Source organism: Agelaius tricolor, unplaced genomic scaffold (genome assembly GCF_023055355.1).
Source record: "Agelaius tricolor isolate 1412-34295 unplaced genomic scaffold, bAgeTri1.0.p SCAF_2, whole genome shotgun sequence".
In the NCBI taxonomy this organism is placed as follows: domain Eukaryota; kingdom Metazoa; phylum Chordata; class Aves; order Passeriformes; family Icteridae; genus Agelaius; species Agelaius tricolor.
The window spans coordinates 57966891-57994387 of NW_027269262.1; the positions used below are offsets into that span (position 1 = coordinate 57966891).

At 37.2% G+C, this 27497-nt stretch overlaps 1 protein-coding gene across 3 annotated transcripts in view; it reads right to left on the reverse strand.

Moving 5' to 3' along the window:
* Positions 1–275: 275 nt before the first annotated feature.
* NSMAF (neutral sphingomyelinase activation associated factor) overlaps positions 276–27497 on the reverse strand; it is a 39018-nt gene continuing 11796 nt past the window's right edge. Inside the window, exons 6-31 of one of the 3 annotated variants that reach the window (XM_071419827.1) lie at positions 26014–26064; positions 23468–23539; positions 23053–23100; positions 22875–22927; positions 22236–22365; positions 20377–20448; positions 19452–19560; positions 17238–17414; positions 16197–16276; positions 14719–14809; positions 14567–14630; positions 14394–14445; positions 13315–13435; positions 12912–13043; positions 11115–11157; positions 10513–10676; positions 9077–9185; positions 7667–7725; positions 7149–7216; positions 5488–5555; positions 5130–5253; positions 4308–4391; positions 3137–3287; positions 2647–2749; positions 1573–1682; positions 276–627 (exon numbers count right to left, since the gene is read on the reverse strand). In XM_071419827.1, the coding sequence (XP_071275928.1) occupies positions 533–627; positions 1573–1682; positions 2647–2749; positions 3137–3287; positions 4308–4391; positions 5130–5253; positions 5488–5555; positions 7149–7216; positions 7667–7725; positions 9077–9185; positions 10513–10676; positions 11115–11157; positions 12912–13043; positions 13315–13435; positions 14394–14445; positions 14567–14630; positions 14719–14809; positions 16197–16276; positions 17238–17414; positions 19452–19560; positions 20377–20448; positions 22236–22365; positions 22875–22927; positions 23053–23100; positions 23468–23539; positions 26014–26064 (2430 nt within the window). In that variant the 3' untranslated portion in view covers positions 276–532. Of the gene's footprint in view, positions 628–1572; positions 1683–2646; positions 2750–3136; positions 3288–4307; positions 4392–5129; positions 5254–5487; positions 5556–7148; positions 7217–7666; positions 7726–9072; positions 9186–10512; positions 10677–11114; positions 11158–12911; positions 13044–13314; positions 13436–14393; positions 14446–14566; positions 14631–14718; positions 14810–16196; positions 16277–17237; positions 17415–19451; positions 19561–20376; positions 20449–22235; positions 22366–22874; positions 22928–23052; positions 23101–23467; positions 23540–26013; positions 26065–27497 lie in introns of those variants that run through there. The other 2 variants (XM_071419836.1, XM_071419847.1) reach the window with 2 other exon arrangements.

A 27497-nucleotide genomic window follows, 5' to 3' on the forward strand; every position in this document is an offset into this window, starting at 1 on the left:
TCTTACTGTGCTGTATGCCTTTGCAAATAGCCACAGCTAAGGACTGTCAGGAGCCCAGACTGGGGACAGCTGCTGCAGTGTTCAAAGCAGGATTTACAATCACATGCATCTCCACTAAGAAGAAATGTTGACTGCACATGACAGAGAGCATAAAGCTCCACACACCCTAAAAGGCTTAAATTAAGAATGCAAATGCTTCTTCTTTCAAAGTAGTTCCAACAGCAAGCTATGATACATTCCATGTAAATCCAACAATGACTGCAAGTTATGAGCTCTTTAATTACAGAAAAATAAGTCTTTTATTTCATATCATTTTACACAAGCAATTTCAATATGATAGTCCATGAAAAACAAATGCATACTCTATGGAAGTTAAGAGCTCTCAGTGAAGTCAACATAACATAGAAAGTTGTGGTTGAACAAAGCTTCCTATCTGGTTGAACTTCAGCAGCCATCATTGCACAGATTTAAGTTCCTTTAAAAGGTTTGGTTTAAAATTAGAGTTCATTTAAATGACTGGAGGGAAAGGCACTTAATATTGCAGTTTCCAGAACATGATTTGTTTGTCTTCCCCTCCTGTAATAACACTGTTGCACTGTTCATTCATCCACATGGACATTACAGCACCTGGGAAACAAAATCACAAACAAGTAAATCCAAATGCAAGTAAGTGTGGTACTTGAGATGACAGAACAGATCTTTCTTTGAGAGAGTTTATCATAGTCTGAGCATTGGATTACACTGACACCATATATGCTAAGAGGAATTTTAGTCAGGTCCTAGGTAGCTGCTCTTATTCATAGTAAGGATCTCATGCTCCATTGCCTCAGCTGACTTTTGGTACTAGAGGGACATCATTGCTATGTAGAATGCAGATGGCAACTATGGAAAGCATTAATGGAGAATGAGCTTTTTCACTGACATTTGGAATTTTCATGGTAAAAGTGTATTCACATCTTGTAGCATATGCTTCAGAAGCCCACTTCTGAAAAATCCCCAACTACAGAATGATCTTTCCACAGGTCAAGTTCCAGTGTAAAACTTAGAGTAGGGAAGTTTGAAACAACTGTTCTTAGTTAAATAGCCTTAAAAACTTGACTTAGTAAAACTTATGTAGTTTTTCCCCACACATCCTGGTTGCTGATATACTGAGACTATATAGATACATTTAATCTGCCTATAAATCCCCATCCAAAACAAGTTTACTAGAGAACTTTACCTAATGTTGTTAGACTCAGCCTGGACAGACTGTGGCAAAGAATACAGTACAGTCTATACTATATTTCAGGGCCAAGAGGTAGAAAAATGTTGACTTTTGCAATGTTGTGGTAATTAGAAAAATTGAAAGTAATTTCCCTTTGGCCAGTCTTCTACAAAGCAATATTCCTCCATTCTTACTTGATTTCCTAGAAGGCTTACATGGACCTACTTCTAATTCTGGTGTTTCAGGTAAAGCTGACATCAGGAACAGCAAGCTGGGCGAGCAGATGACTCTCAAACTTTTCAGTACTAGAAGAGCTGGAAAATAGGAATCTCACATTCAGTTTGAGAATAGGAATAGTTCAGGCATACCTGTATGTCCTTTGATTCTTTCAGTAACTTTTCCTCCAAGAAGGTCCCAAACCAGTAATTCACCAGATTGAGATCCTGATAAGATGGTATTTCCATCCCATTTGAAGCACCTGCAAGTAAATCTGAAATTAGTTCATGTCAGGCTTTTGCATGATGACAGCCAGACATTTCCAAACTAGGTCAAAAAAGAACTGGAAATAAATTATGAAACCAAAGGAAACTACTTTTTAACACAGTCTTTCTGGAAAGATTATTCCCAAATTATTTTAAAGATCCATGGCCCAGACTTGGTTCTGTGACTGCCCTAGACCCAGCCAGGCCTTCCCCTGGCAGAGTGTGAAACAATCCCATAACAGAAGAGGGCCCAGTCAGCTATGCACGTGTGTGATATCCCAGTGCTCTCATGAGCCACCACTTTCACTTCTGCCACTTCATATTCCTGAAACCATCACTTAAAATGCAAAGATGACTTTCAGGTAAATAACTAGTGAAAATATATGTGAACATGCATATATAATTATGTATACCCACTAAAAAAATGAAGTGTATTCCATGTATACCTGCTATATTTTTACTCCAGTAACTGAGTAAGCATTCCATCTGTTTATCTGATAAACCATAAATAACTGTATACTTTTCAGTTGGTGGAAAAAGGTGATTGGTCTTTGATTTTAAAAGCCAGTCTTTTTTTAAGACTATCAAAAAAAGAAAACATTGAAACAAAACCTCCACAACAAACCCAAAAAAATCAGTATTAGTGACAGAGATTATTTAAATAAGAAAACTCAACTCATTAGACATTTCAGTAGCTCAGCTGCTGGAAGAGCTGGTTAGCTACAGCTGTCATCATCTTTAAGGGACATGACAGTTGTTGAAAAGTTGTTTACTTCAAGAGCTGTTTGATTTTGCCCCAGTTTGGAAAGCTTGATCGGAATGCTAGAATGCTAGAATGTCAGTCTTTTCACTCTAAAAAGTGATTCAATAAAACAAAGTTCCCAGTAGTCCGGCCCTTCCCACTCTGCTGTCACCAGCCATCTCCACCCAGCTCCATAACCTGCATATTCTCAGCATTACCTCTGTGGCTCTTCAGTGGTCACAGAAGATACAAGCATTCCAGTTTGTACATCTATTACTTTAAAACAACAGTCCTCCCCTGTGCTCAGTAGATGTCTGCTGTCTGTACAAAAGAAGGAAGCAAATAAAAGAAACAACAAGAAAAATCATGTTCAGACATTCAGTTCCAGTTGTCAAAGCACTCTGTGATCAGCATCTTGGATGTGACATTACCTGACCTACGTATCTATAAATAATTTACTGGAAATTATGTCTCTAAGCAAGCAAAGATAAACAAGATTGGTTTAGAGTCTACATCGCTGGTCTACAGCCTAGCATGGCCTTGTGTACAATTAAATTCTTTACAGAGGAGATGTGTGACAATCCAAAACATCTCACCATCCCCCTTAAAGCAGTAATTCCAATCAGAAAGATATATTATATGGTATTAAGAATAAGATTCCCTCTGAAACTCCCAACAGTGCACATTAAAAACTGAAATCCAACGTACCAGGACTAAAAGCAGCATGAAATACAGTCCCAGAATGATGTGGCAACTGGTGCAACACTGTTGCTGTAGTAACATCCCAAACACTAATGGTACCCTCTTTGGTTCCAGATGCCAGGATGGTATTTGCAGCATTAAGGTCCATTGTATTTACCTAGGAAGTTAAACATCCCATGACTCCTCCTCTTCTTTCATGTGAGCCATCTTGAGACAGGTTTTAAACATACACAAAACAAGCCCATTATCCCTAAGAGGACATTTTATTTATGAAAAGCTTGGAATTTAATTCTCAACATCCTTTATTAGGTACAAGTATGAAAAATCCAAACTATAAGAGGAAAAAATAGGTCACTTTAAAGACCTTTTAAAAAGCTTTTGCTTTGCAGAATCAGAAATGCTAAGTGACATTTCAGATTGCTTTTAGTACCAATACTCTCCATCTAACTGCTAGACTCTACCCTTAAGGGTAAAATTTTTAACTTATAAAAAACTTCCTACCCATCAGCTGTTTCCAGTTCTCTTGGGTACAGTTCTTAAATGTTATCAGAATCATTTCAGTATTTGCCAACGTTGTGATCTATTAAAAAACTAACTCTTAGGAAGGTTTAGAACATAGTAATTTTAAATATCTTCACAGACTGATGTTAGAGGCCATAAACAAAGGTATGCAGTTACACATTTCTGATGCATTGCACACAATGTGTTTGTATATTTACAGTGAAATTCACTTAGATATTTACCATGACAGCATGGTAAACAATTCAGGATTTCTTTTTCATTTGCTTGCCTTACATTAAGAGGAAACTGTAACAATCAAAACACTTGAAAAAAGATTAATCTGTTTTTAAAAGCAAAGAGGCAAACATAACCACCCAATCCTTCCTGCCCCCCACAGGAATTCTGTGCATTCAAGCTGAGCAAGACAAGTTAAGAAACCTCTGTTTACACTGGTGCTTCAGTCCCAAGAAATGGACCTTTCAACCCAGGAAGCCTGGGAACACTGGTGCAGAACCATCAGACAGTGAAAACGCCAAAACAAAACAAAAAGGCCCTACACACATTTCCCAAAATACAACCCTCAGCCCCTAACCCAATCTTTGTGCTTTACCACTAGATCATGATTTAAATCATCAATTAATTTTCTTGTTCTCAGACACTGCATCAACATACTTACACTGACATCATGTTCTAAGTGTGCAAGCAGTTCAAAGTGGTGTTTTTTATTGCTCAAGGTCTCTCCAGGAACACAGTGCCACACCTACAACACAGATAGTTAAGTTTGTTCAAGGAAGCAGTAATATAACCCCAGATGAGTTCCTTCAGTGCTGAACTCTCACATTACAAGGGGGGGCTGCTTGTGTTCACTGTGGGCCTCGCCTACGTGGCAGAGTACAGCAATGGCACCTGAACTCCTTCACCCTAAGCACAGCCACATGGTGAACACAAGTCTGCTCTCTCCACATGGCCTACAGAGCCTACCTAAGAGTGGGTATATCACTGCACTAAATGTGTACTTACCAAAACAATCATACACACCAGGCTTCAGGAAAGTTTTTCCTGTCTCTAGCTTCCAAATTATCTTTCCACCTAACTGTAGGCATGCTCTTTAGATTAGCAAGTTTCTGCTTCTCTTAGCTGAAGAATGTAAACTACAAAATTATTAAAAACATTTTAGAAATCTATTCCACCCAAGAAACAGAATTGCCAAAGTCACAAAACATTCCAGTTTCTCCAACAAATACAATTTGTCTTCAGAATCCTCATTTTTTACAGTAGGTTATAATGAATGAAATTTCCTGAAAACAACACTTTAGCTTTGAAACAGTTGAGCTAAAGCTAAATGAAGAATAAGCTCTGGAAATAAACTTACTGTGATACTAGCCAGGTTATTCCTCTAGTACAACAGGTACAAACATCTCAAAGCATTTGGCAGGCTGAATATTACAAAGTGCTGGCTATAAATAGTCATGCAACTCTAACAGTCCCATCTACAAACCTTCACAGTGGAATCCCAAGATGCAGAAAATAAGCGCCCATCACGCCAACAGATCTTGCTGACTGCATCATCATGGCCCAATAGGACATCTTGCTGTCTTCCAAATGCAATTGAATAAAAATATCTAACAGAGAAAGGTTATAAAAGCATTACATTTTGTAAAACTTAAGGGTTTTTCTTTTAAATAAAGTAACTTTGTTTCTGTGGTTTCTAACAGAAATCTAGTGGGAAAAGCCAGAAATGCAGACACTGTGTTTTTAAAATGTGATGGTTTTCTGTATCATTATCTAAAACCATAAACATAGCAACCAAGGCGCTCCATGAAATTCAGTAAGGTCAACAGGAAGTAAATACACACATATGATTGTCCCATGAAGAACTTATGACAGTGGTATCTCCTGGTAAGATTAAACAAGATGATAAAGCCTGCAAGAAAGAAAAAAAAATATTCAATTTCTTACCCCAAATCCAGTTCAAGTACATTAACATGCTTTTGGAGAACAAGAAGCATTTTAATCTTCTATAAAAATAACATGCAGATGTTATATGAACACTGATCAAGAAAAACCTTAGAGGCTGGACACTGAACATCAAGAATACTTAATCTCTATTAAATAAAGGTAGCAAAAACATTCAGAAATACATGCAGAACTGATAAAACTTTTCAAATAAACTGGTATTTCAAGTACATGGTATGTAATTCCTCACTCAGAAGTAAGTGGGTCAGCTCTTCATCTTGTAAGCTGCTCTAAATTCTAGACACAAATCGCTAACAGAAACTAAAAATGCAGATTCTTCTGATGTTTGTTCTCCATCACAGGTACTTATCAGCTCAGGTCTTTCAAAGAAGAAATACAACTGTCTGATTCCTACTACTCTCAACAAGAAACATTATTTACAGGTACCTGCTCAGTTACATTACTGTCACTAGGAATGGCAAGGAAAAAACCAACAATCAGCCCAGTGCTTCTACCTGCTGTCATTACTGGTCATGTTTTAGGTCTGTTTGAAAAACAATAAGCTGCTGGACTGTAACACCACTCCTTTTAGCATTGCTTGAAGTGTTTAGGTCAGCACTAAAACTACAGGGGAAAAGAATAAGAGTATACAAAGCCTCCTCATGAAAAACAGACTTTTGGCTTAGGAGTCAAAGAGCTCCCTTTTCACAGTGCCAAGAGGCAATGTTCCCAAATTTCCCTTTGCTGAAGATTAGGAATTGATGTATCTAGATTCACCTGCTCATGTGCCCCAAGGCAGACCATAGGGTCTTGATCCTGCAACTTACTTGGGGACCAGTCAGAGCATGTTATGGCTTCTGTCTGGGCAACACATTTGCCATTCTTGTTCCCCCTAGAGATGGTGATAGAGAGAAAACTGATGTATCTTGGTGTCTTGCACCAATAAAAGACTGAATATGGCAACTGGGAGTGTATTTTTATAACCCAGGTCTGGCCTCAGTGCTCAAGCACAGAAAATCAAATTCAGAATCCCTTTCCCAGCTCTTTAAGGGGAAAGTGTTGTTCACAAGTTGCTGAGATCATTGCTCATGGAAGAAGGATGGCTCATTTTCACCCAGCATATTCCACTCCCTGTGCTTGGTTTTTCTCTGCTGGCTGACTCATAGGCTTCAAACACTTGGGTGCAGTAAGGCAATGCTGGTGTGAGCATGTGGTGGAATTTCAACTTTGAAATTCTGGTCCCAATGGCAGTTCAAGGTTGCTCAGGAAGATATCCCTGCTCATGCCAGACTGTCTACCACAAGCTCTTCCCTGGATAGCAGGGCAACTCAGAACAGAGACAGTGTAACCATTTAATGCTTCTTCCCCATATTTGCAGAATGTGCTCTGTCTCTCTGGTGGCCTGAGAGAGTCTCAATTCACTCTGCTAAATTATTCACACACAATACAACTGAGTAGGCAGGGGAAAGAAAAGATGCATTGATGGATGCTAAGAGCCATCTAACTGAGCAGCTTTCAGAAGATTCCCAATCATCTCATTCTTATTTTGACAGCAGCTTACCATGTTTGAAAAGGACACACTTCTCTGGATGGTTTTTGAGTCTCTGGAAAACATCTTCAAAGTTGAATCTGGGGATAAGGCACAAAATAGAAAATAAAAAGACTATTTTATATTCTAGAAGCTAATAATTTTGCTCCTGCTTGAATATCTTAGTATGAAAAGCAGACACAGGTTTCTCATAGTCTCTGAGAAACTCTTTATAAGGCTTTGACTTGGGCCTGGAACTACCCAGTTTTGTACCAGTTACAGATGGACTATCACATGCTCATCAAACTCTAAGAGAACTCTGGTATGTAAATGGACAAACTTCCATTATTATTATCACTGAAATTATCTCCCTAGCCTAGATAATATTGAAATGCTTGACTCAAAATCATCTAAAACTGAGCAAATTCATATAGTTAAGCTATTTAATTACATCAGATATATATTTCAGTTTCATGCCATTTTGTTAAAAAAAAACAACATTAACCTGCATTTACCCTGCAGGTTGTGGTAAATACCTGTGCAATACTTACCCTGGGATGTAGTGAAAACAGAAGACCCATTGCAAGTGACTGCTATTCCAGTAATTGCCCTGTTTAATACAAGTAAGCTTGTGGGTGACTTCATAGATTTTGAAACTGAACCACCATACTGTAAATAGACTACAGCTGAAATCTGTTATTTGAGCTCTGTAAGAGCTAAGACATTCAAGGAGATTAAAAACACTACAGTGGTGTGTTATCTACCTAGAGACAAAAATATACCTTGACATAAAATGTGAAACACCAGGACAGGATCCCTATAGTGTTCTGTAAGAACTCCATCTTCATCAGAAGGGACTTGCCCGTGTGAGAAGATAAATGGTTTCACATTTAGTTTTTCCAGTTCTGGATTAGCTACAAATAATCAGGAAGCTGCCTACAAGCAGATACTGAAAACCTCAAGTGTCGGGAATTGGAACTTGCACATTTTTTTCTCTTTTAATTTGACACTGGCAAAGTCACTATAGGAAGAAATTTAGACAAAGCTTATGTCAGGGAATTAGGAAGCACAGAGCATACTGCACAGCCAAAGTTCTGTTACACAGCTCTGCGTCTCATTATTTCTCAGCAGTCTTCAGGAAAAAAAAGTAATAAAAATAATCTGAAGCTGAAATTTGAGTCTCTTTTCAGGATCAAGATTTTTTTAATGCTAACCATCTGGTAACAGATTTCTCACTACAAATATTACCTTGTTTTAGGGACAGGATAATGTTTTCCTAGATTCGATTACAAGTCAACAAGAAAGTAGCTGGATTCAAGGTAGTAAGAAATCCTCCTAACCAGCCCAGTTACTAGGACAAGAGATGGGTGCAAAGGAAAACCTGCTCTTTAACACATAGCTGACGTTGTTCATTATTACGTATTTTCAAAGTTCACCTGAAAAGAGCCCCTAATGACCCTTGAATCCCTAGGAATCCACCAGAACAGCAGTTTGGTACCCAGATAAACTAAAAACCTATAGCTGGAGACTTGGCAAACTGCTCATGCAGCAACAGCTTGAGGTGTATAGTGGAACAACTTAAGTGTTTAACCTTTCAAATCTGATGGGATGAAGTTGTGTGCTCCTGACATTATAAAAAAAATAAATTGGAGTCTTTATCTGGCTGCTGTTATCAGTTTTAGAGAAGAGTAATCAATATCTGCTTCAGGTACTAAAATGATAATGAACTTATATAGATCTAGAGCTAAGGAAAAACAATAGCAAAAATCAAGCTGACAAATACCTTCTCTGGATTCATAACCCATCATATACTCAAGTTCATCTTGCATAATCAAATCACTAAGTCATCTCCAAAAGAAAAGTATTTACCTTAAACCCTAACCCATCATTCAGATTGACACACAGATTCCCCCCCCCCCCAATTCAGTGGAAGAATTTTGACTGGAAAGAATAGTACCTACTCTTTGTGAATTTTACACTGCGTATCTAATTTTAGTTTGGCAATATTGTTCCAGGCAAGTGTTATACTTTCTTCTGTCAAATCTTCAAATGATTCTTCATTTGGAGAAACTGCAATAAAATGCCACAATAAAGTTCCATCACAAATAGAAAATAAAAAGACATATTTCAAATACCTAGGTAGCTGACATAAATATGAAATTACAGAAATCATGCAGAGCTTCAGGAGTAAGATTGTTAGACTAATCCAAAGGAAATGGAAAACAAACAAACAAAAAATGGAAACCTAAAAACTCTGCAGCAATGTTTTGATGTCCTTTGAAATGTCAAGGCCTTTCCAGATGGAAAAAGCTAGAGAAGCCATTTGCTGCTACAATGAAGTATATGCTTTTATTATTCTATTGCATTATGTTAAGAGCGTCACAACTTCATTTCACTGTTGCAAAAGTTAAGGGATTAAAGATGCAACGAAATTGAGATAATTAGATGTCAATTATAAAATGGTCAAACTCAAGAGAAAACATTGATGAATGAAATAATGACTTAGGCAGCAAATCTATTTAATACATGACCATTACTATCACCACATACAACTCTCAAAGCTTCTCTTGCCATTGGATGCTACAGGTTGCCATGCTAAGTAGCACTCATTGTCACTCCTTTGCTTCAAAGTGAAGGCCATCAAATGGTAAGTGAATTGAAGACAATCAAATGAGAAAGATCTTTCCAAGTGATACCTGGGCTGAATCTTCAGCCCAATTTATAGTTAAATCACTATATAATTTATGAAGACAATAGCATCTTAGGTTTGGAGAAGTGGTTTAAGTCCTGCCTTGAATGGCAACTGTAATGCCTGTGAGGGCATTGCAATCCTTTTTTAGAAGAAAGTTACTCAATCAACTCCGTCCCTACAGTATAGGGGGAACATATGGGGAAAAATATGTCCTTTCAGATTTTCATTCAAGTCATGGAAAAGGAGAAAAAATTCAGATGCTTAATTTAATTTCTTAAGGTTTACTTTGATCAAGCTAATTAACTAATTACCCTCCTAAGACATTCCTGTTAAAAAACCAAACAGATCTTTGCATCATTTAGAATGCCTGCAGATATGGCCATTGAAACTGCTGTCACATCAGCTTGAATTTAAAGTGCCAGGAAAGGCCAGGGATGATCGCCCTCCCACAGCTTCAGAAGCAGAGGTGCAACAGTTCCAGAGGAGACCACTGGAACAGAAGGCAAAATAAGGGCAACAGCTGTATATTGAAATTTGAAACTGGTCTGGTTTTGTTTTTCTTTTAAGATTTAGTTCACGGATTTATCTTGAGTTGGCTTACAGGGAAAGTAGCCAAGAGAGTTGTATAATGAGATCCTGGGGGAGAAAGAAACTACTCAAAATTACAAATCCTTCACATTGTTAGTTTATCTATTAAACATTTACCTGGAGACTCAGCTATGGAAGTGCTGTGACTAGATGTTCGAGACAAGCTTTTCAGTTTCTGAATTTTCCTTTGAGGATGAGGGGTTGTAAACAACTGTTTTGGCGTCTGTCCAAACTCCAGGATTTGTGTCAGCAGAGCTACTTTTTCATTGGGGTCCATAATACTTTACAAAGCAAGATATATAATTAAGCCATGGAGGCAAGTACTTTTTTCCCCTCCCCTTCCCCAAAAGCATGGAACTGTGTGTGCAGTTACTACAGCACTACAGGCCATCACATATTCTTACAGAACTGACTTACTGAAGATTTACAATCACAACAGCTTCATAACTTTGTTTATGTAAAATAACAATATTCTCAATGACTGAAAAAGTGAAGCACTTCCAGAAAAGTCAGACTGAAGAAATGCTTAAGAAACAGTCTTTCAAATGCAAGCTAAAACTGAGAATATGGTGCTGGTTCTCTGCATATTTGGGAGTATAAAATGGAAGAGCAACACCATTCATGTACAGAGCCCTTTTACAGCTGGCAGAGAACCTGGAGAGATACTGAGAAACTTAGTTAACTGCTTTAACAAAAACATTCAGATTCTTGTTAATTACCTGTTTAAATCCACTCCTCCTTCATAAGTTAATGGATGAAACACTGGAAAAAAAAGTTTATTTGTACAATGTAGATATACAAGGCTCATTTTGTTTGTCTTCCTACAAACAGAGCTGCATTTTTACTCACAAATAAGTTATTTCAGCAGGCATTAGTTTGAGGTCTTACATTTTAATCCTGTTTTTTTACCTGAAAAAACTTAGGACTTCCAAGAGATTTTCAGAAAGTTTCAGAAAAAATTAGTACTTTCATAGAGGAAGGATTGCTTACTCAAGCTTCATTAAATACCTACCCCCAGTAAATAAATATATAAACAGATAAATAAGAAAGCAAGCACAGTTACATAACTGGATCTTTGGTTAATTTTCAGACAGGGAACAGAAAGTAATAAAGAATGATCAGAAAGATCAGTGTATTCACCTTTCCAGGTGAATTGCCGTGACGCAAATGACTTTGAGGCCTCTGCTTAAGAATATTTACTTTGACCGAAGTTCATTCATACCCAGATCCCTTCTGACTCTCTTATCTACTTAAAAGTCTGCAATTCATTATGCTAATAAAAATCCATACTGCATCAGAAGCAGCACATTATGCATAAAAAGTGCTCTCATTAGTGGTCTCTTTTGAGAGGTAAAAATATAGATGCCATAATTTATATGCTGATTTACTGTATTTAAAGTCTGTGGTACATTGTAATTGACACTTATCCTCACAGTATGACTGAATGCCAAACCCTACAGCTCTAAAATATAGCCAATCATATGTTAAGGACATGTAGAGAAAGTATATTGGAAAGAAATTAACAGCAGGAAAACAACCCAATCCGCCCCCAACCAAACAGCAAAAAAACCCCAAAACCAAACAAACCCCAGCAAAACAATCCTTGCTATCTCAACTATCTTTCCCTGGAATTAGAAACTATCTTTCCCTGGAATTAGTGCCAAGTATCAAAATGTTGCTTATTCCTACTCTCACCACTGTTGTAGGAAGGTGTTCTTTCTAAACTTATTATATCTTTAAATGCAAACTATCTCAACATTTTCTGTTGCTAGAAGTCCTTCAAAATGATCAGGGCTTTTGGAATAAACACCCTAAAAATCTGATCTGCTACTCTTGTTTTAAAGAGGGCACTTTCTTATTGGGTAGTAACATACACAGCTAAAATACCAGACTGATGAATAAGTTAATCATTGGTAATACTATTAGGTGTAAATAAACACATTTACACAGCAGTAACATAACATCCCCCTTTGTAAGGGCCCATAGTGGCTAGATACATGTTCAGAGTAAGGTTGCAAACAGTGAAATGTCTCACATGCAGTTATGTGTATGTGTACAAGGATGAACTAACACACACTTTTTCCTTCATTCTTGCCCCAAAGACCTGGAGCCCATCAGCCCATTCTTTCCCTTGCCAATTCTCTCAGGAGGAGGGGGACATTGTATTGAAATTCTCCCACTGAAATTACAGTGGAGGAAGGCTAAATACATGTTTATCTGGAGACCCTGCAGGCTTCTATTTTTAATTGGGAAACACTAATTCCATAATATATTGCCACACCATGATGTGCAAGCAATTCCCAGCAATGCTACAGAATCATCTTGTCCACCCTCTGAAGCACATCTTCAAAGATGCAAATCACCATGAAGGCAATACTGCCAGATAAGAATCAAGCATTCAAAGCACTGTTATGAACACTCAAAACAAAATAAGCATTACAGATATGTTGTGATTTACCATTCCTGCCTAATTGAAGCATCCCCTATTTTTGCTAGTTCTATAAATGTGTATTTACCATTGTGAGCTGCAACTGCTTCACTTCCTTTCTGCTTGTAGCCAAATATGATGTCAATCCATTCATGAAGATGTTCTGATACATATGGACTTTCTAAAGCCTCTTGGCACTTCTGAAGAAAGTCATCAGGACCTGACGAGATAAAGGTTAATTAAAGGAGAAAATATCCCTTTCAGTATTGGCATCCATCTCTCTTCCTCCTCATTCTTAAAAAGCCAACAAAACAAAACACCCCACACTAAATGTCAATTTTCTTATAAAAAATTAAAAGCACCTATTAATTATGTTGTGCTTTATAGAAAGAGTTCACTTAGAAGAAACCAGAATGAACATTTTTGAGGAAGAACAATGATTCCAGCAATCTTGAATTAGTTAATAATATAAGAAGTTTGACTATTATTACCTGATGCCCAGGGTGGAAGCTCTACATCTTCAACCATCTTTCCACCTTGCCTTTTTCCCAAGTCCAACTTCAAACTATTTACTAGAAAACTAGAATCATTTTCATAAAATTCTGGAATCAACTGGAATTTTAAAAAACAAACAAAAAAACTGACTAAGTTTTGATATTAGTTTAGCTTTCATCACTTAAACATATCATTCAGTGGAAAGAAAGTTATTAAAGTTCATATGTCAAGCCCTAAGGCTGGGCAGGCTTTCCAGGTTTTACCTACAAGACAGTTCTCTGAGCCAAACTGCTAAATTCAGAGTGGCACACATTTTAACAAGTAATGTGTGACATATGAATCCATAACATCTATGAGTATCTTCAGAACTCTTATTGCATAGCTACATTCTCATTTTTAAGACATCAAGTAAGAGTCAAGACTAAAATCTAGAATAAAACTAAAATTATGACAAATTTCAGAGGTTAAATCAATTACTTAAATATCACCATATCTAACCATTAACTCTAGATTATTTTTTTAAAAGCATCACTGTATTAATGTTTCTTTGATAAAGGAGTTTAACAGTATTTACTATGTGACAGTTTATTCTTCTCAACACATGCTACAAGTTAGGGTTTCTCAGGGCTCAAAACCCCAAGATACTACTTCTATAATTTCTTCCACAGTTTCTTCATTCTCTGGATGAAGCATTGCAATATAGCCAATCCTTACAACATTCCAGCAGACAATATATAAAACTGTCTTTTCAGCCTTAATCTACGCTCTGGTAATTCCCATGTATTTCCATTAACATTCACATTCATACTTCTGTTGAACTAAAAGCCAGAAATCAGGCACAGATGAGCAAACATGGAGTTGATATGGGATTAATATACAGTTAATAAAGGACTCATAAAATGCAGTCAACCAGCCTTACAAAAAAACCAAAAAACCAAACCCATACAACTGAAAAGCAGAAACAACAATGAAAAACAACCTAACACACTCCAACCAAACACTCTCAAATCAACAGTACATGAGAAAGCTAAGCACAGATGAGAACACTTGAATAATTTTCCAGCCATTTATTTACCTCTTTGAAATCTGTTGCACCATCCAAACAGTTTTTCCAGGTTTCTGCAATGCTAGATAAGACAGATCAATCACACATTTGTTAAAAAAAAAAAAAATTTAAGGCTTTGCACTCCCCATTGATGCATATTTGAAAACAAAACCAGCCTAGTTATAGACAAAATGTAAACAAACCTGTTGAACATTCTGTCAGCATGATCAAACTTTCCATTCTGCAGACAGAGCATGTATTCTGGAGCTAAGGAGAAGGAAAAACAGCATCAGCTTGCTCCAAACCTTGTCTGCTTTGGAGGTGTCTGCTCAGAGAGCATATAAAGGTGCCTTACCAACTCTAACGAGATAAAACAAAACATAACCCGGAGAAGAATAATGGCTTCCATACATGAACTTGGGCTCTGGCATTTCCTGGTAACGTTTCTGCAGCATAGAAAGAAGAAAGAAATGTCTGTTTCAAATCAGCACTGCTGCTTTGCCTCAATTCTGAATATACATATACACTGTTTCTTTTTAAAGGCACAGATTAGGACCACCCACCCTCAATTTTTCTTCCAATGATAAAATAAACATTTAAGTTCTAATATCCATGCAGCTTTAATCAGAGCAGTAAATCAATATGGCAAAATAGTTGTCATAACTGATCATCCAGAACTATAGTGTTTTTTTCCTCTCTCACTTTAGCACATAACTGCAGTGACTAAAATTCAAAGAAGTGCAAACAAAGAAGTGCTTCCTTTTTGTCTTTCACATAAAGGTTCATGAGAGTATGGAAGAACATAGTGACTTCCATCAACCTGGGAGATTCCTTCCTGTCTGAAGCTCCTATGCATTACTCTAAAATGTAACATAATACAAACAGAATGACTTTTACTGCAGTAAGCATGAAGCTAATAACAGTTTGAGGGAAGTCAGATCTTAGAAAGGAGACTTTATTTACTGTTACTGTATTTACTGTATTACTGTATTGTGTAAACACAATATTGTTCATATTCTCTTGCCTTCCACAATCTTAGGAAACTATATGATTTTGAAATATTTTTATCTTTTTTTTTATAAACATAATGGAGTTATTCTGGCAGTATTTTTTTCTAATGTTCCATAAATTATTTTGCAATAATTAACTTTCCATAGAAGACAATAATTTTACACAAATAATTAAAAGCCAAATAACTGACGACTTCTAAGTCTCTAAGTATGTGTTTGACAGCTTATGAAAGGAAAGCCTGCCTACCTTGAGAAATAGAAAAACTATTATAAGTATATAGAATTTTCAAGTTAGTGCTCTGACCTCCATGGATCCAAATTTCCTCCCTTTAAAGTTCTCTCCCTCAAATTCAGTATTTTTCTTAAATGGAAATACTTAAGATTTCTACCATTTTTTCTTATTTCTTTCAAACATGTGTTTTACATTACATACTTAAATCCATGGGTTTTGAAGTTTCATAAATTCATGTATGTTTATAGCATCTCAGTGCCACCATATATACATTAACTGGATTTTGGGATATTATTTTAAAAGTAAGGCAAAACTTTCAAAAGTATATATGTATGAAAAGGTAGTAAGAGAGAGGAAATGGATTCAAATAATTTTAAATTAGTACTGACAAAACCAGTTCTGATTAAATTAAGCTGGAAAATAAATGTGGAATGATTATAGGTATGTTTGCTTCTGATAAAGTTTATAGCTAACTTCTGATAGAATAACTCCTGAGACATAATTCCCAAAGCTTGCTGGACAAAGCTCCTTTTATTGCCAATATGTACAAGGCACAAAATGTTCAGCATATGAATACCAAGATATACATACCACAAGTCTATCCAGCCTTTCCTTATTCAGGGCACCAATTGGTTTACTAAGGTCACGAAATGTTTCAGGCTTTGTCAGATCTTAAAAAAAAAACCCAAACCAAATGCTTGGTTATAGACTCCAAGCATTCTACTAGACTTTAATGTACTCTAATCAATATTTAAAAACAAACCAAAAACCCCCCAGCCTATTCAAGCAGCAACAAAGCAAACAAAAGCCAACCCAGAACCCCTCCAGTAGTTTTTTCCCTCCCTACTAACTGCAATCCCATAAAGTCTTACTGTAAATAGCTACTCATCTTCCTTCCAAGTATGTATAATCTCAAACCTCTTGCTGAAGAACTAATAGTTAATCTATGGGGCAGTTATTACAAGTAGTATCATCTAATCAAGGTACTGCTACCAAAGGCACAAAAGCAGCTGGTACCATCTTCTTCTACTCACTAACCACTCTGTCAGGCTACAGTTAAGTCCCACCATACAATCGGATTGAAGTGTTTGAGCAGGTGCTGATGAATACCACAAGATTCCCCTATTCTGGTTCTTGCAGAGGGACACAATCTTCAAAAGGACAAAATCCCAACACAAACTGCACTAAGACCCTTAATCAAGGAGCCTATTCAGGCACAAGCCTTGTCAGCCTCTTACATTCAATCTGCAATGCTAAGAATCATAAAAGAACACCTGGATTCTACACATCTCAGTGCATCTAACTTGTTAAAAAACAAAAAAGTAATTTTACTGCTTCTTTTCTATTTATAAGAATCACAGTGTCTTTGAATGCTCAGTACTGCTGATCTGCAAAGCAAGCAAGCAGATGTTTGGTACATACTCTGTATCTGAGGAGTGCAATACTTAACAGACAAAGGTGAGGTATTTTGTCCCCTAAGCTAAAGGGGAAGGGTAAGGCCACAAGAAAACACCCAAGACCACTAATGCCAGGTTCATTTTGATGCAACATGAAGTCTATACAATGTAAATGCCTTCCCCCACATTTCAGGTTGGTCATGATGCACTAACATGCTTTTTCATATGCACATACCTAACACTGAACTAGAGTAGTCTGCTATGATCCAAGGAAATACAGGATACTGGGAGAGATCGTTGCAGCTTCTATCAGCCAGATTGTTGAGATGGAGAAGATACTGGTAATTTGATATATGTCCTCGCTGCCACTGCAACACATAACTTTCAGCTGTGTGCTCTGCAATATGATTTTCTGAAATAAAATAAAACAAAACATTAAGAGTTGGGAGGTTTGGAGTTTAGCCCCCAAGTTATACTGCCATTAACATGATGCAAGATACTGTAAAACAATTAAGGGCACAGTTTCTTAAAAGAACAAGTCAGAATTAACTGGCAACTTCGTGTTGCCATAGCTACCATACTCCACGCATTTTTTAATATCTCTGCACAGGGGTCTCAATTGCATTTGGCCAAAAAAAAAAAAGTCATAAAGAAGGAGTGCTGAAACCAAACACAGTAAGAATGGATGAATATTTACATAGGAATGGAAAAATATTTGCAGACCATGAACATCTCTCAGCAAGCTGGTAACCTTTAGGATTTCAAATTTCTAGAAGCAGTTCTGCTTGAGTCAAGAAAAAAGTTAAATATATTTTCCTACTGCAACCAAGGACACCCACTATCAGTAACTTGTGGAAAGAAGTCATGTATGTACATGAACAGGATTTAATTTCACATCCACTGAAACAGAGTAGAGGAAAAGAAAATTGGCCCAAACTCAAAAAACTAAGAATTATGCACCTGGAGTTCTCTTTGAAGTATAGGCAGGAGCTCAGTACATTCAAACTGCACTACCCTGCTTATTAGCTGTAATGTCAAGGTATGCTGCTGGAAAACTGGGTTATTTATTTACTTTTAAACTTTCTTCCATTGATTCTGTATACAGCACCTGGGCAAGTGCCTGAAATAGAACTGAAGGACTGCATCCATGGCATGATGGAAAGAAAGAAACTTGGATTAGATTATGGCAAGCCTCTATTTTAGCCTCTATTTCAGCATAGGATGGAAAGACATTTTCCCATCTTTCCTTCACTGGAAAGACATAGTCCAATCTTTCCTTCACTTTAGGACTTTAAATTCTAGTAAAGTAAAAAACATTAGCACATTCAAAGAGAGGCTCTTCTGCTGCCAGAGAGATACCGAGGTGCTAAAAACGCTTCTAGGGAAAGGGCTCACCATTTTTTATTTCTAAGCTCCAACATCACCAGCATTTTCATCTACATCTTGAAATTTCACCTTAGAAAATTATCCAGAAAAAGTCTGAAGCAGGGTAACAGCATGCAGGTATTTTAACAACAGAGAAAATTATATCAGAATCTATTTCCTTTCCAAAGAAAAATAGAAAATACTAAAACAGTTCTAAAATAAAGTTATCATTCCTTTGTGGCCTTTCCATTTTTCTTTGTGAAGCAGGAGGGAAATGTCAACTGATATTTAGGTGAATTCATTGAAACAGAACCAGAGTCCTGGTACAATAATAAAATAGCACAAAATTTACAATATTGGCAGTAAATATGTATTTCAATATTTCAAATTACAGAAAAACTCAGCCTTTTTCTCCCTTTTTTTTCCAGAACACACATGTTTTAGGAAGTTTCTGTTTACAATCTGCAAAAAAATAACCATCACTTTCTAGGAATTAATGTATACAAGATTTAATAGAAATGAGAACTGAACTGTTTCAGAACTGTAATTTTTATCAACCACTCCTAAGACTGAGAAAATTTCAGGTACTTTTGCGTAGACTGGAAATCCACCAGGAAGTTTCTCAATAAGGTCTTAACTGAGTCCTAGGGGGATCCACACACAAGCTAGTCTATATTTTTTCAGCAAAACACAATTTAGCTGAGTGGATCTTATTTATCCCTTACTTTGAAGATAGTGTTTTGTGGGTTTGTTTCATTTGTTTGATTTTTGGTTTGGTTTTTTTTTTTTTTGAAGGGGGCAAAGGGGGCTGTTAAATGACAGTGTATATCAAGTTGCAAATTAAAAAAATTAGTTTTGCCTCAATAATGCCTCCTCAGCTTTCACACTCAGCTCTTCAAACACAACCAAACTGGTGCCATTTCACAACATTCATTCTGATCTTTGCTCACTTCTATTAAAACTTGTTACAGCCTATATATCTGTATATTTTTCTCATTCTTCCCACACACCAATAGAGCAAAATCCAGGCAAATTTCCCTTCCCAAGGTACTACACACTACATTAATAAATAAATACTCCAAACCTATATATTTTGCAATAAGGCGATAGACCTCATCTCGATCCTGACAGTTGTAGAATTTCAAGTAGATGTCAGAACATAGATCATTTTCTGTGCAAAATACTTCAAGTCCCTGAAATGTTAAAGGGGGGAGAAAAAAATGAGAGCAATTATTAACAAGCTGTAGTACTTGTAGTTTTTAACAGAATGTTCTATTTACTAATAAGCCTTATGACTCTATACTGGGTAGCAATTTTGCCCACAAAATCTAACATACTAAATTTTCTATTTCCAGTCACAAGAGCATTCAGTTTACACTGAGCCAGTAGGTTGTCTCTGTCTGGATTGATTAAGCCTAGTAATAGACATTTAATTCTTTGCATTATTCCATTCACTTAGGCAAAAAAAAATGTATATTTGGTTTAAATGTGTTTTGAGACAAAAAAATTCTACAAGATTGAAATTTCAGTGCTACCACTGAAAGCACACAACTGAGGCTTCACTGCAGAGCTCTTGACATTCCTCAGTCATGTACAGCAGGAATCATCATTCCACATTAGTCTCAATATGAAGCAGTGACAAAACTTCCTCCATGAATCAATCCAGAGAAAATACACCAAGAGAGAGAAATTCATTCTGTCCCGTGATAGGTGCTTGAGATAAGTGGAATTAATTGCTCCCTAACGGTACTCCCTTCTCCTATGCTGACTGCTTATGAAAGAAGTTTTTCATCCTTGTCAGAATTCATTCTGTTTTCATCTTTTTGACAGCACAGGAAAAGGAAACACTTAAAAAAACCGGAAAGGATCATTGAGTACTGTTCACTATTTAATACAGAAATTTTAAGAACACATGGCTTTTACCTAATGATGCAGACTGCTACAGCTGGTCTGTTTAAGAAACCATATATACAGCAAGACAATAAAATAAAATAAATCCTTGAGCTTACCAGTGGCATCAGCCCATGTCTTCTTTTATAGATGCGACGCACATTTTGCAGTGTAATTTGTACAACTGGTTTCTGTGGAGGGGGAAGAAAAGATGGAGACATTCTAGTAGGTTTATGTTCTTCTACCTAACCCTCCTCAGAAAATCTGAAGTTTTTCTTGACTACAGATATTAGCAATATGAAAATAATACCCATCCATGTTATTGTAGCAGTGGAATAGTGATGCTAAGCAGTTATGTTAGAAAGAGGAAGCTTGTCTTTGCTGTTGGTTTTTGCCTGAGCAGCAGAGCAGTTTAGGAATAGGTAAGCAGCAGCGTATTATCCCGGGTCAGTCCCCCCTAGCAGTGCTCATGCACCAGAGAAGCAGAACAGGACGAACTCTATCCAAGGGAAGCCACTGGGCTGCCGGGCAAACCGTGCCAAGGGTGCCACCTGGCGGGTGGAACCAGAATGGCACCGTTATCCCCCTGAAACTCCTTTGCTTGGACTTCCAGCACAGCCGAATCACAGAGTAATTCAGGTAGGAAGGGACCTTTAAAGGCTGCCTAGTCCAACCCCACTGCATTGAGCAGGGACATCTTTAACTAGACCAGGTTACTCTGAGTGTGGTCCCACCTGACCTTGAATATTTCCAGGGATGGGGCATCCACAACCTCTCTGGACAACCTGTGCCAGTGTTTTACCACCCCCATTGTAAAAACCTTTTTTTCCTCTACCTAGTTTAAATCTAGCCTGTTCTAGTTTAAAACTATTAACCTTGGCCTATAGCAAAAGGCCCTGCTATAAAGTCTGTCCCCCAAATTCCTACTCCTTTGTCAAACATGTTTTCTCCAATCCCCTTTTCCCTTCTCTGTACTAGCTCCAAACATTCCTTCCTCTTGTCACAGACATGATCTTTCTAATTCAGTGTTCCTTTCAGAACACTCAGAGCTTTCTCTTTATTTTCCCTGTGTCTGAGTCCCCAGACTCCACTGAATCTTCTGCTTGTCTTTTCCTTGTTCTTAGGGCACTCAAATCAGGCAGATTGCTTTCTTTCCCCACAGGGTACCATCGGATGAGAGCACTAGAGGAATGCTCCAGCCCTCAGCCCTGGGGAGGGAACTGGCAGTTCAGCATTGGGATTAGAGGATGGATCTAGCTTGGTACATCACCCCTGGCCAGACTGCGCTCCACCAGCCTGCAGGACCAGTCATAGCCAGCTGGAGCAGCACCAGGGCTGCTGATGTAATCTCACATGTTGACAAGCAAATTGGAAAAAAAAAATAAAAAATCTGAGAATTAAAGTTTTCTGGTGATTGTGCTACTGCCATGTCCACACTAAAGGTATTTCACAATATCATAGCTAAGTCAGTGGCCTGCTGAGACAATCACTTCTGTTTCTATGACAAAGTTCCAAAGCAATAATCCATGTGCAACACACACTCAGTTTTCCTCCAGAGAAAGAAATGGTCAGTTTAATAGAAAACCTAGCTAAGAGCTCCCAAAGTAAACTACATATATATAAAGCTCTCACTAAGTTGGAATGGTATCAGACTAAGATTGAGAAATTTATCTTAAATGAAATGTAACAAATAGTGATCTTCAAATATTAATAGAGAATGAGCAAAGGACATTTTGTGCTTTGTCAGTAGGAGGTAAACTTTAAGCAAGTTAGCACAGAATGAAGCCTCACAGAGAGAGATACACTGAATGCAGCAGAGATCAAAGGAAAACCAATGGCCTTCTAAAAATAATTGAAAATAGTTGCCTTGGAGATGTGCTCTATGTGCATTTGAGAGAAAAAGTACAGAGAATTAAAACTGTCTGCTAGCAGGGCAGCGTGCTCACATTGTAAGCAAGACCATCTATGAGGCACTTACAGGATATCCATTAAGAGGCTGGAAGTACAAGTTAGCATCACTAACGCACACATGCCCTGGATTAGTCACCAGTGGCGTCACCATTTCTGCTTTGCATTCCATATGCAGCGTTTCAGAAATGCTTTGAAATCTACAAGTGAAGAAAAGGAGTAAGTTTACCTCCAGTTCTTACTTTGGTAGAGGTATCCTTAAATTACTTAGAAAGGTTTCAGTCAGTTTATAGCCTTGGGACATCAGAATGGGGACTTCACTAAGCCTATTTTACACAGGAATAAAGTTCTTTTTTGGGACCACCACTTTTACAGACACTCCAGAAAGGAACACTGCTACATTCTGCTCCAGTCTCAGGGCAGTAAGTCAGTCGTCTTCTCTAGAACTGTAGTTTTATTTGGCATACGCTGATGCCCAATTGCAACAAATTCACAGAGAAATGAACATTTTTGAGACAAAGTAACACATTCATCTTCTCAACACAGAATTTCCTGCTCTACATTCCAGGAGCTTCAAAATACTAAGAAGCTAACTCTCTGAATTAGAGAACTTACACTAACTCAACTAGCCATCTAACTATCAGTGCAGTAGACTAATCAACCAACAAGATGAAAATTATTTCCCAGTAGAAAGTGATTAGAAAAGTACCTGTATTTATCAAATGAAGTTCTAGCCAAGCGTGATTGTAATATAGCAGTTATCTAATGTGGAAGGAAAGAAAAGTTAATATGGTATCTGATTCAAATGCAATGAGAAGTTAATTATTAAACACTGATATCACAATTTCATTATTAAGCAGGGATATTAGAAATAATCAGATACTCACCATGGCAGCTTGATCTCCCATCTTATCTAGACAAGAAGCCCTGTAAAGCTAAACAATGAGCTTTAAGTGAAATTGCACAGAGATGTCCCACACAGCTCAGAAGTCAACAAAACAGGAGGGGCTTTAGCATTCTTGGTGATGGCATACTAAAAGATCTATCACAATTTCTTTTTAAAGTAGGAAATATTTATTCACTTCTACTGCCACGTTACTACTTTGCTTAGCACGACCCTGCATACTGAGAGCTACTAGATGCTGACAGAATCTAGTAGCTGACAGAACTAGATGCTGTGTTCAAGTCCACATTTTAAAAACAGATAATCCAAGGTTTTCACCTTGAGTACAAATAAAACTCTACACTAAAAATCAAAAGATGCTGTCATGAACTATGCAGGGATATCAAATAACCACATACCTGATGTAGAGTTTGCACAACATCTCCTACTTTCCAAGCAACATCCAGTTGGAATAAGTGTTCTGTTCTACCCTAAAATTAAAAGTACATTTACTACGAATTAATTTCAAATAGAACTCAGTGGAAAAAATAAAATTAAAGTAAACAAAATGAAAGACCCCTAAATAATAAAACTCTAAAACCCAGTAAAACTATGCTATTAAAGATTGTGTTATATGCCAAAGATTGCAAAAGCAGATGTTGATCTTTTTTCTTTACAAATATATCTTCCCTGGGCAAAGCTCTTTGTGCAGCGTTGTTTAATACAATACAGCACAATAGCTCTGAAGTGAATAAGTTAATGTAGTGCAAACATCAATAAATGAAAAGTAGTACCTGTTCTGCCTATTTTAACATCTATTTTAAACACTTGCAAATATAGAACTAGCAAATGACATGTTACATTTTAAACAGCTACTCTATTTCTTATAGATGAAAGACACCAGCCCATCAAATCTTTAAAGACTAGGCAAAAAAAAGTTAGTCACTCTCATCTACATAAGTAGTTTTGCGCTGAAAAGATCCCAAATCCAGTCAACAGTCTATTTTGAATAGTCATTCACAAAAGCCTCACTAACAACATCAACCAGCTTATGTGGCACACTCATTTTTCTCCTACGAAGTTTTCCCAGCTTTCTTAAGAGTCATTTTATAGGAGACATTCCTGCTTTTACTTAAGTATATTAAAAGTATGTGTATGGATCAACTGGCACTAGCTTTACTCACAACTCATATTTAGCAAAGGTTGTTGAATACTTTCATGACCCCTGAATGCAGTATAAAACTGTATCAACGTGTTTCTGTAGCGTTTTGTGATTTCTCAGGCTAGACTTTAAAAAAAAGCAACAAAGTGATCAGTAGGACTAAAGCAAGACATCAGTCAGTAGATACAACTGGATTAATTTTAACTGAAGGAAGGAAGACATGAAAATCTAGATGATCTTCAGTGTAATGTATGTGATCTGAGCTGAACTGACAGCAATGCAAGAGGAAAGCATGCTTCGAAAAGCAAATGGAACTGGATTATAGGGAGACATTAAATTCAGCAGCAATTTAGATAAAAGCCCTGCAACATTTCACCCAGAGCATTGTTTTTCTTCAACACGAAAAAAACACAGCTCTAAGAAATCCTAGTGAATGGTCTACAAGTATTGCTTACAGCCAACAATGTGACAGTTTATGTGAGCAGTTTCTGTAGCTCTCCAGCCATATTCAAAGACAAGAGCTCAGTATTTTGTAATTGATCTGAAACAATCAAAGAAAGACATGGAAGATAAAAAGTATTACTCAATTCCAGCACTCAGTGACATATGGAACTGGCAACAATTCAAGTAGAAGATATCTAGCAGCAACAGAAAAAAAATCAGAAAAGATTGAAGGTGAATTAGATTTCTTGTTTCAAAATGCAGAGAAAAAGCTGCACTTCAGCAGAGTAAATTGTGATGGTTAACTGTCAGAAATGTTTTAGCTGTGGATGAACCATAACTTAGAAGAAAATGAAGTGAAGAGCTTTCCAAACAACCCTTCTGATTCTTTCCTTTTCCACTGTGTTGGCAATAGGGTATTTGTGTTGGAGATAAGGTATTTGTCTGATACTTAATAAATCTTGCACATGTCTGCAAAACAGATCATAGAAGGACTACAAGACAAAATAGGTTCAACACATGAAGAATTATCAGAATAAAAAAACAAAGAAAAAAACCTTTTAAGTCCTGGTTCAGAGGCAGATCTAATCACAAAACCAACCCAAAGCCCTTGTTGAGAGAACAGAGATCCTCTCTTGTCCCTTTGCTGTCCACTACAGTAATACGGATTTATAGACTCCATCTTCTTGAAGTTTTCTACTTAAAGAAAAACATTGAGAAATATAATTCTATCTTTTTCAACTCTTGGGCAAAAAGTGAATTAACTCTGAAAAATAAAAGTTTTGTGTTTGTGTCTTAACTAATCTCACAATTTAAGCAAAGAACCTTTACTTGTATGCCTTGAATCCTCCAGGCTCAGAATTGGAGCAGACCGACCCTCTCAGCAGAAAGCAGCCAGGAGCAAGCTCCAATTTCTGCTGTGAGCAGCCTTATCCACCATTTCTTTGAACTGAGAAACACTCAGCTGGGAAATATCAATTAGCAATCTTTCATCTGAGCAGAATCTCAGCAATCTCAGTCTGAGCAGAACTGAGGAGAAGACACTTAGCCAGGATGCAGTGTTCACTGTACATGAGCACTCAGCTGACAGCTCTGACTGTTGAGCCCATAGAGCTGCACATCAAGATAAATAGCAAGTGTCAAGTCTGCAGCATGTCCTCCAAGAAGTATCAGAAAGCCATCACAGAAGAATTCAGACATGCTTTTTCAATATTTTTTTAAAAATATTTTTTTAAAAATATTTTTTAAAAGCTTCACTGTGGTATTTCTCAAATGATAATTATCTTAACTCTTTCAGAAATGACAACATAAATCCTTACAAAACTCCAATTTGCTAAAAGCGGTGAAAAAATATATACTTACTCTTACTGTTTTATAGGGTGCAATAACATTTCTTTCTTTAATGAGAAAAACCTGAAAGAATAACAGACATTACAGATTCACACCTTAAAAAATAATATAATTAATCAGAAGTACTGGTAAATACTAAGAACACTGTTTAAGCAAGCAAAACACTGAGTTGTAATATTCTGCTTTAACTACCCCAGATAAACTGCAGAAAAACAATGAGCTTTTACATCAGCTAACTGCAAGGAGGGCAAAAGTCCAATTTTGTTCAGAGGCTTACTTATGCAGTTCATTAGTGAGCTTTTATCCTAATCATATGATCTTCAAGGAGCTACATTCAGAGGGGCAGATCCTTCCCCTCTTTTAGTGGCTCAAGGTTCTGCCCAAACAGGAATTACTCCAGACTGGCAACACGCAACACACCCTGTGCAAACTTTCTCAAATGAATGCCTTTCTTCTGCTGCTAAACATTTCACTTCCAGCTCCAACCACAACGAACACCAGATTTCCTCCCTCATCCAATACCATGTTTTTGAACAGTTTTATTTCTCTGGTGCTAGCCTCATCTCTGAGAATGTCTTTCCTCTCCAAAACCCACATAAAACTACTCTCCTTCTTCAGAACATTCTCACAATTCTTATAAAAAGACCTGACTGGTAACACACTAATTTGTACGCTGTGCCTTACTATCCACCATCTAAAAGGCAACAAGCCAGAAATAAGTTATGGTTTTGCTGCCTGTACAGAAGGCTCAAATTTGCTAAATCTCAGGCCTAAACTCAGGACTGGTTCTGAACTAAACAAAATACACTGGACTGCTGTCGTGGGGTGACAACTGCATAACATACTGTGTTCTACTCCTGGCCCAAGAAACTTGGATGATCACAGGTCCCTTCCCAGTGCCTCAGTTTCCTTCCTATAGGTAGCACACCTGCGGTTCTACACTCCCAGATTCATTCAGAATCCTTCTGGCTGCTACAGACAGCCTTCCCCATTCCCATCAGCTGACAACAGAGCCAACCTTCAGCCCATGACCGCTCCAAGAAACATCCAGCTAGAACAAAGCAAGTGGCAGGCTTGGAAGCCCATAGGTTCAGCATGCCTCTATAAGTGCTACATTAAAAACAATGGCAATTAGTGCCTTTCATCTGACATCATCATGTACAGACCTGAATCAGACCATGGGAGAATCAGAATGAGAAATCTGCTTCACATTCATTGCTCTTCTGCAGGATAACTATACTGAGTACTCTACATTACATAAGAAGTAGACATAATGGTTTGGTTTTCTTTACTTGTAAGCTGAGCAAAAACCTAAGCATACTGTATTAATTTCCTATCTCTGGAGGATTTCCCTCAGTTTTATCTCAAGAAAAAAATACTGAAATAATACCAAATTATTATTCCTGTTTACTATATTTTAAAGCCATTAGTTCTAAGTTGTCTGCTACATAAGGAAAAGCTGCTTATCCAGCTGTGTACTACCAATTTTTTCTGAT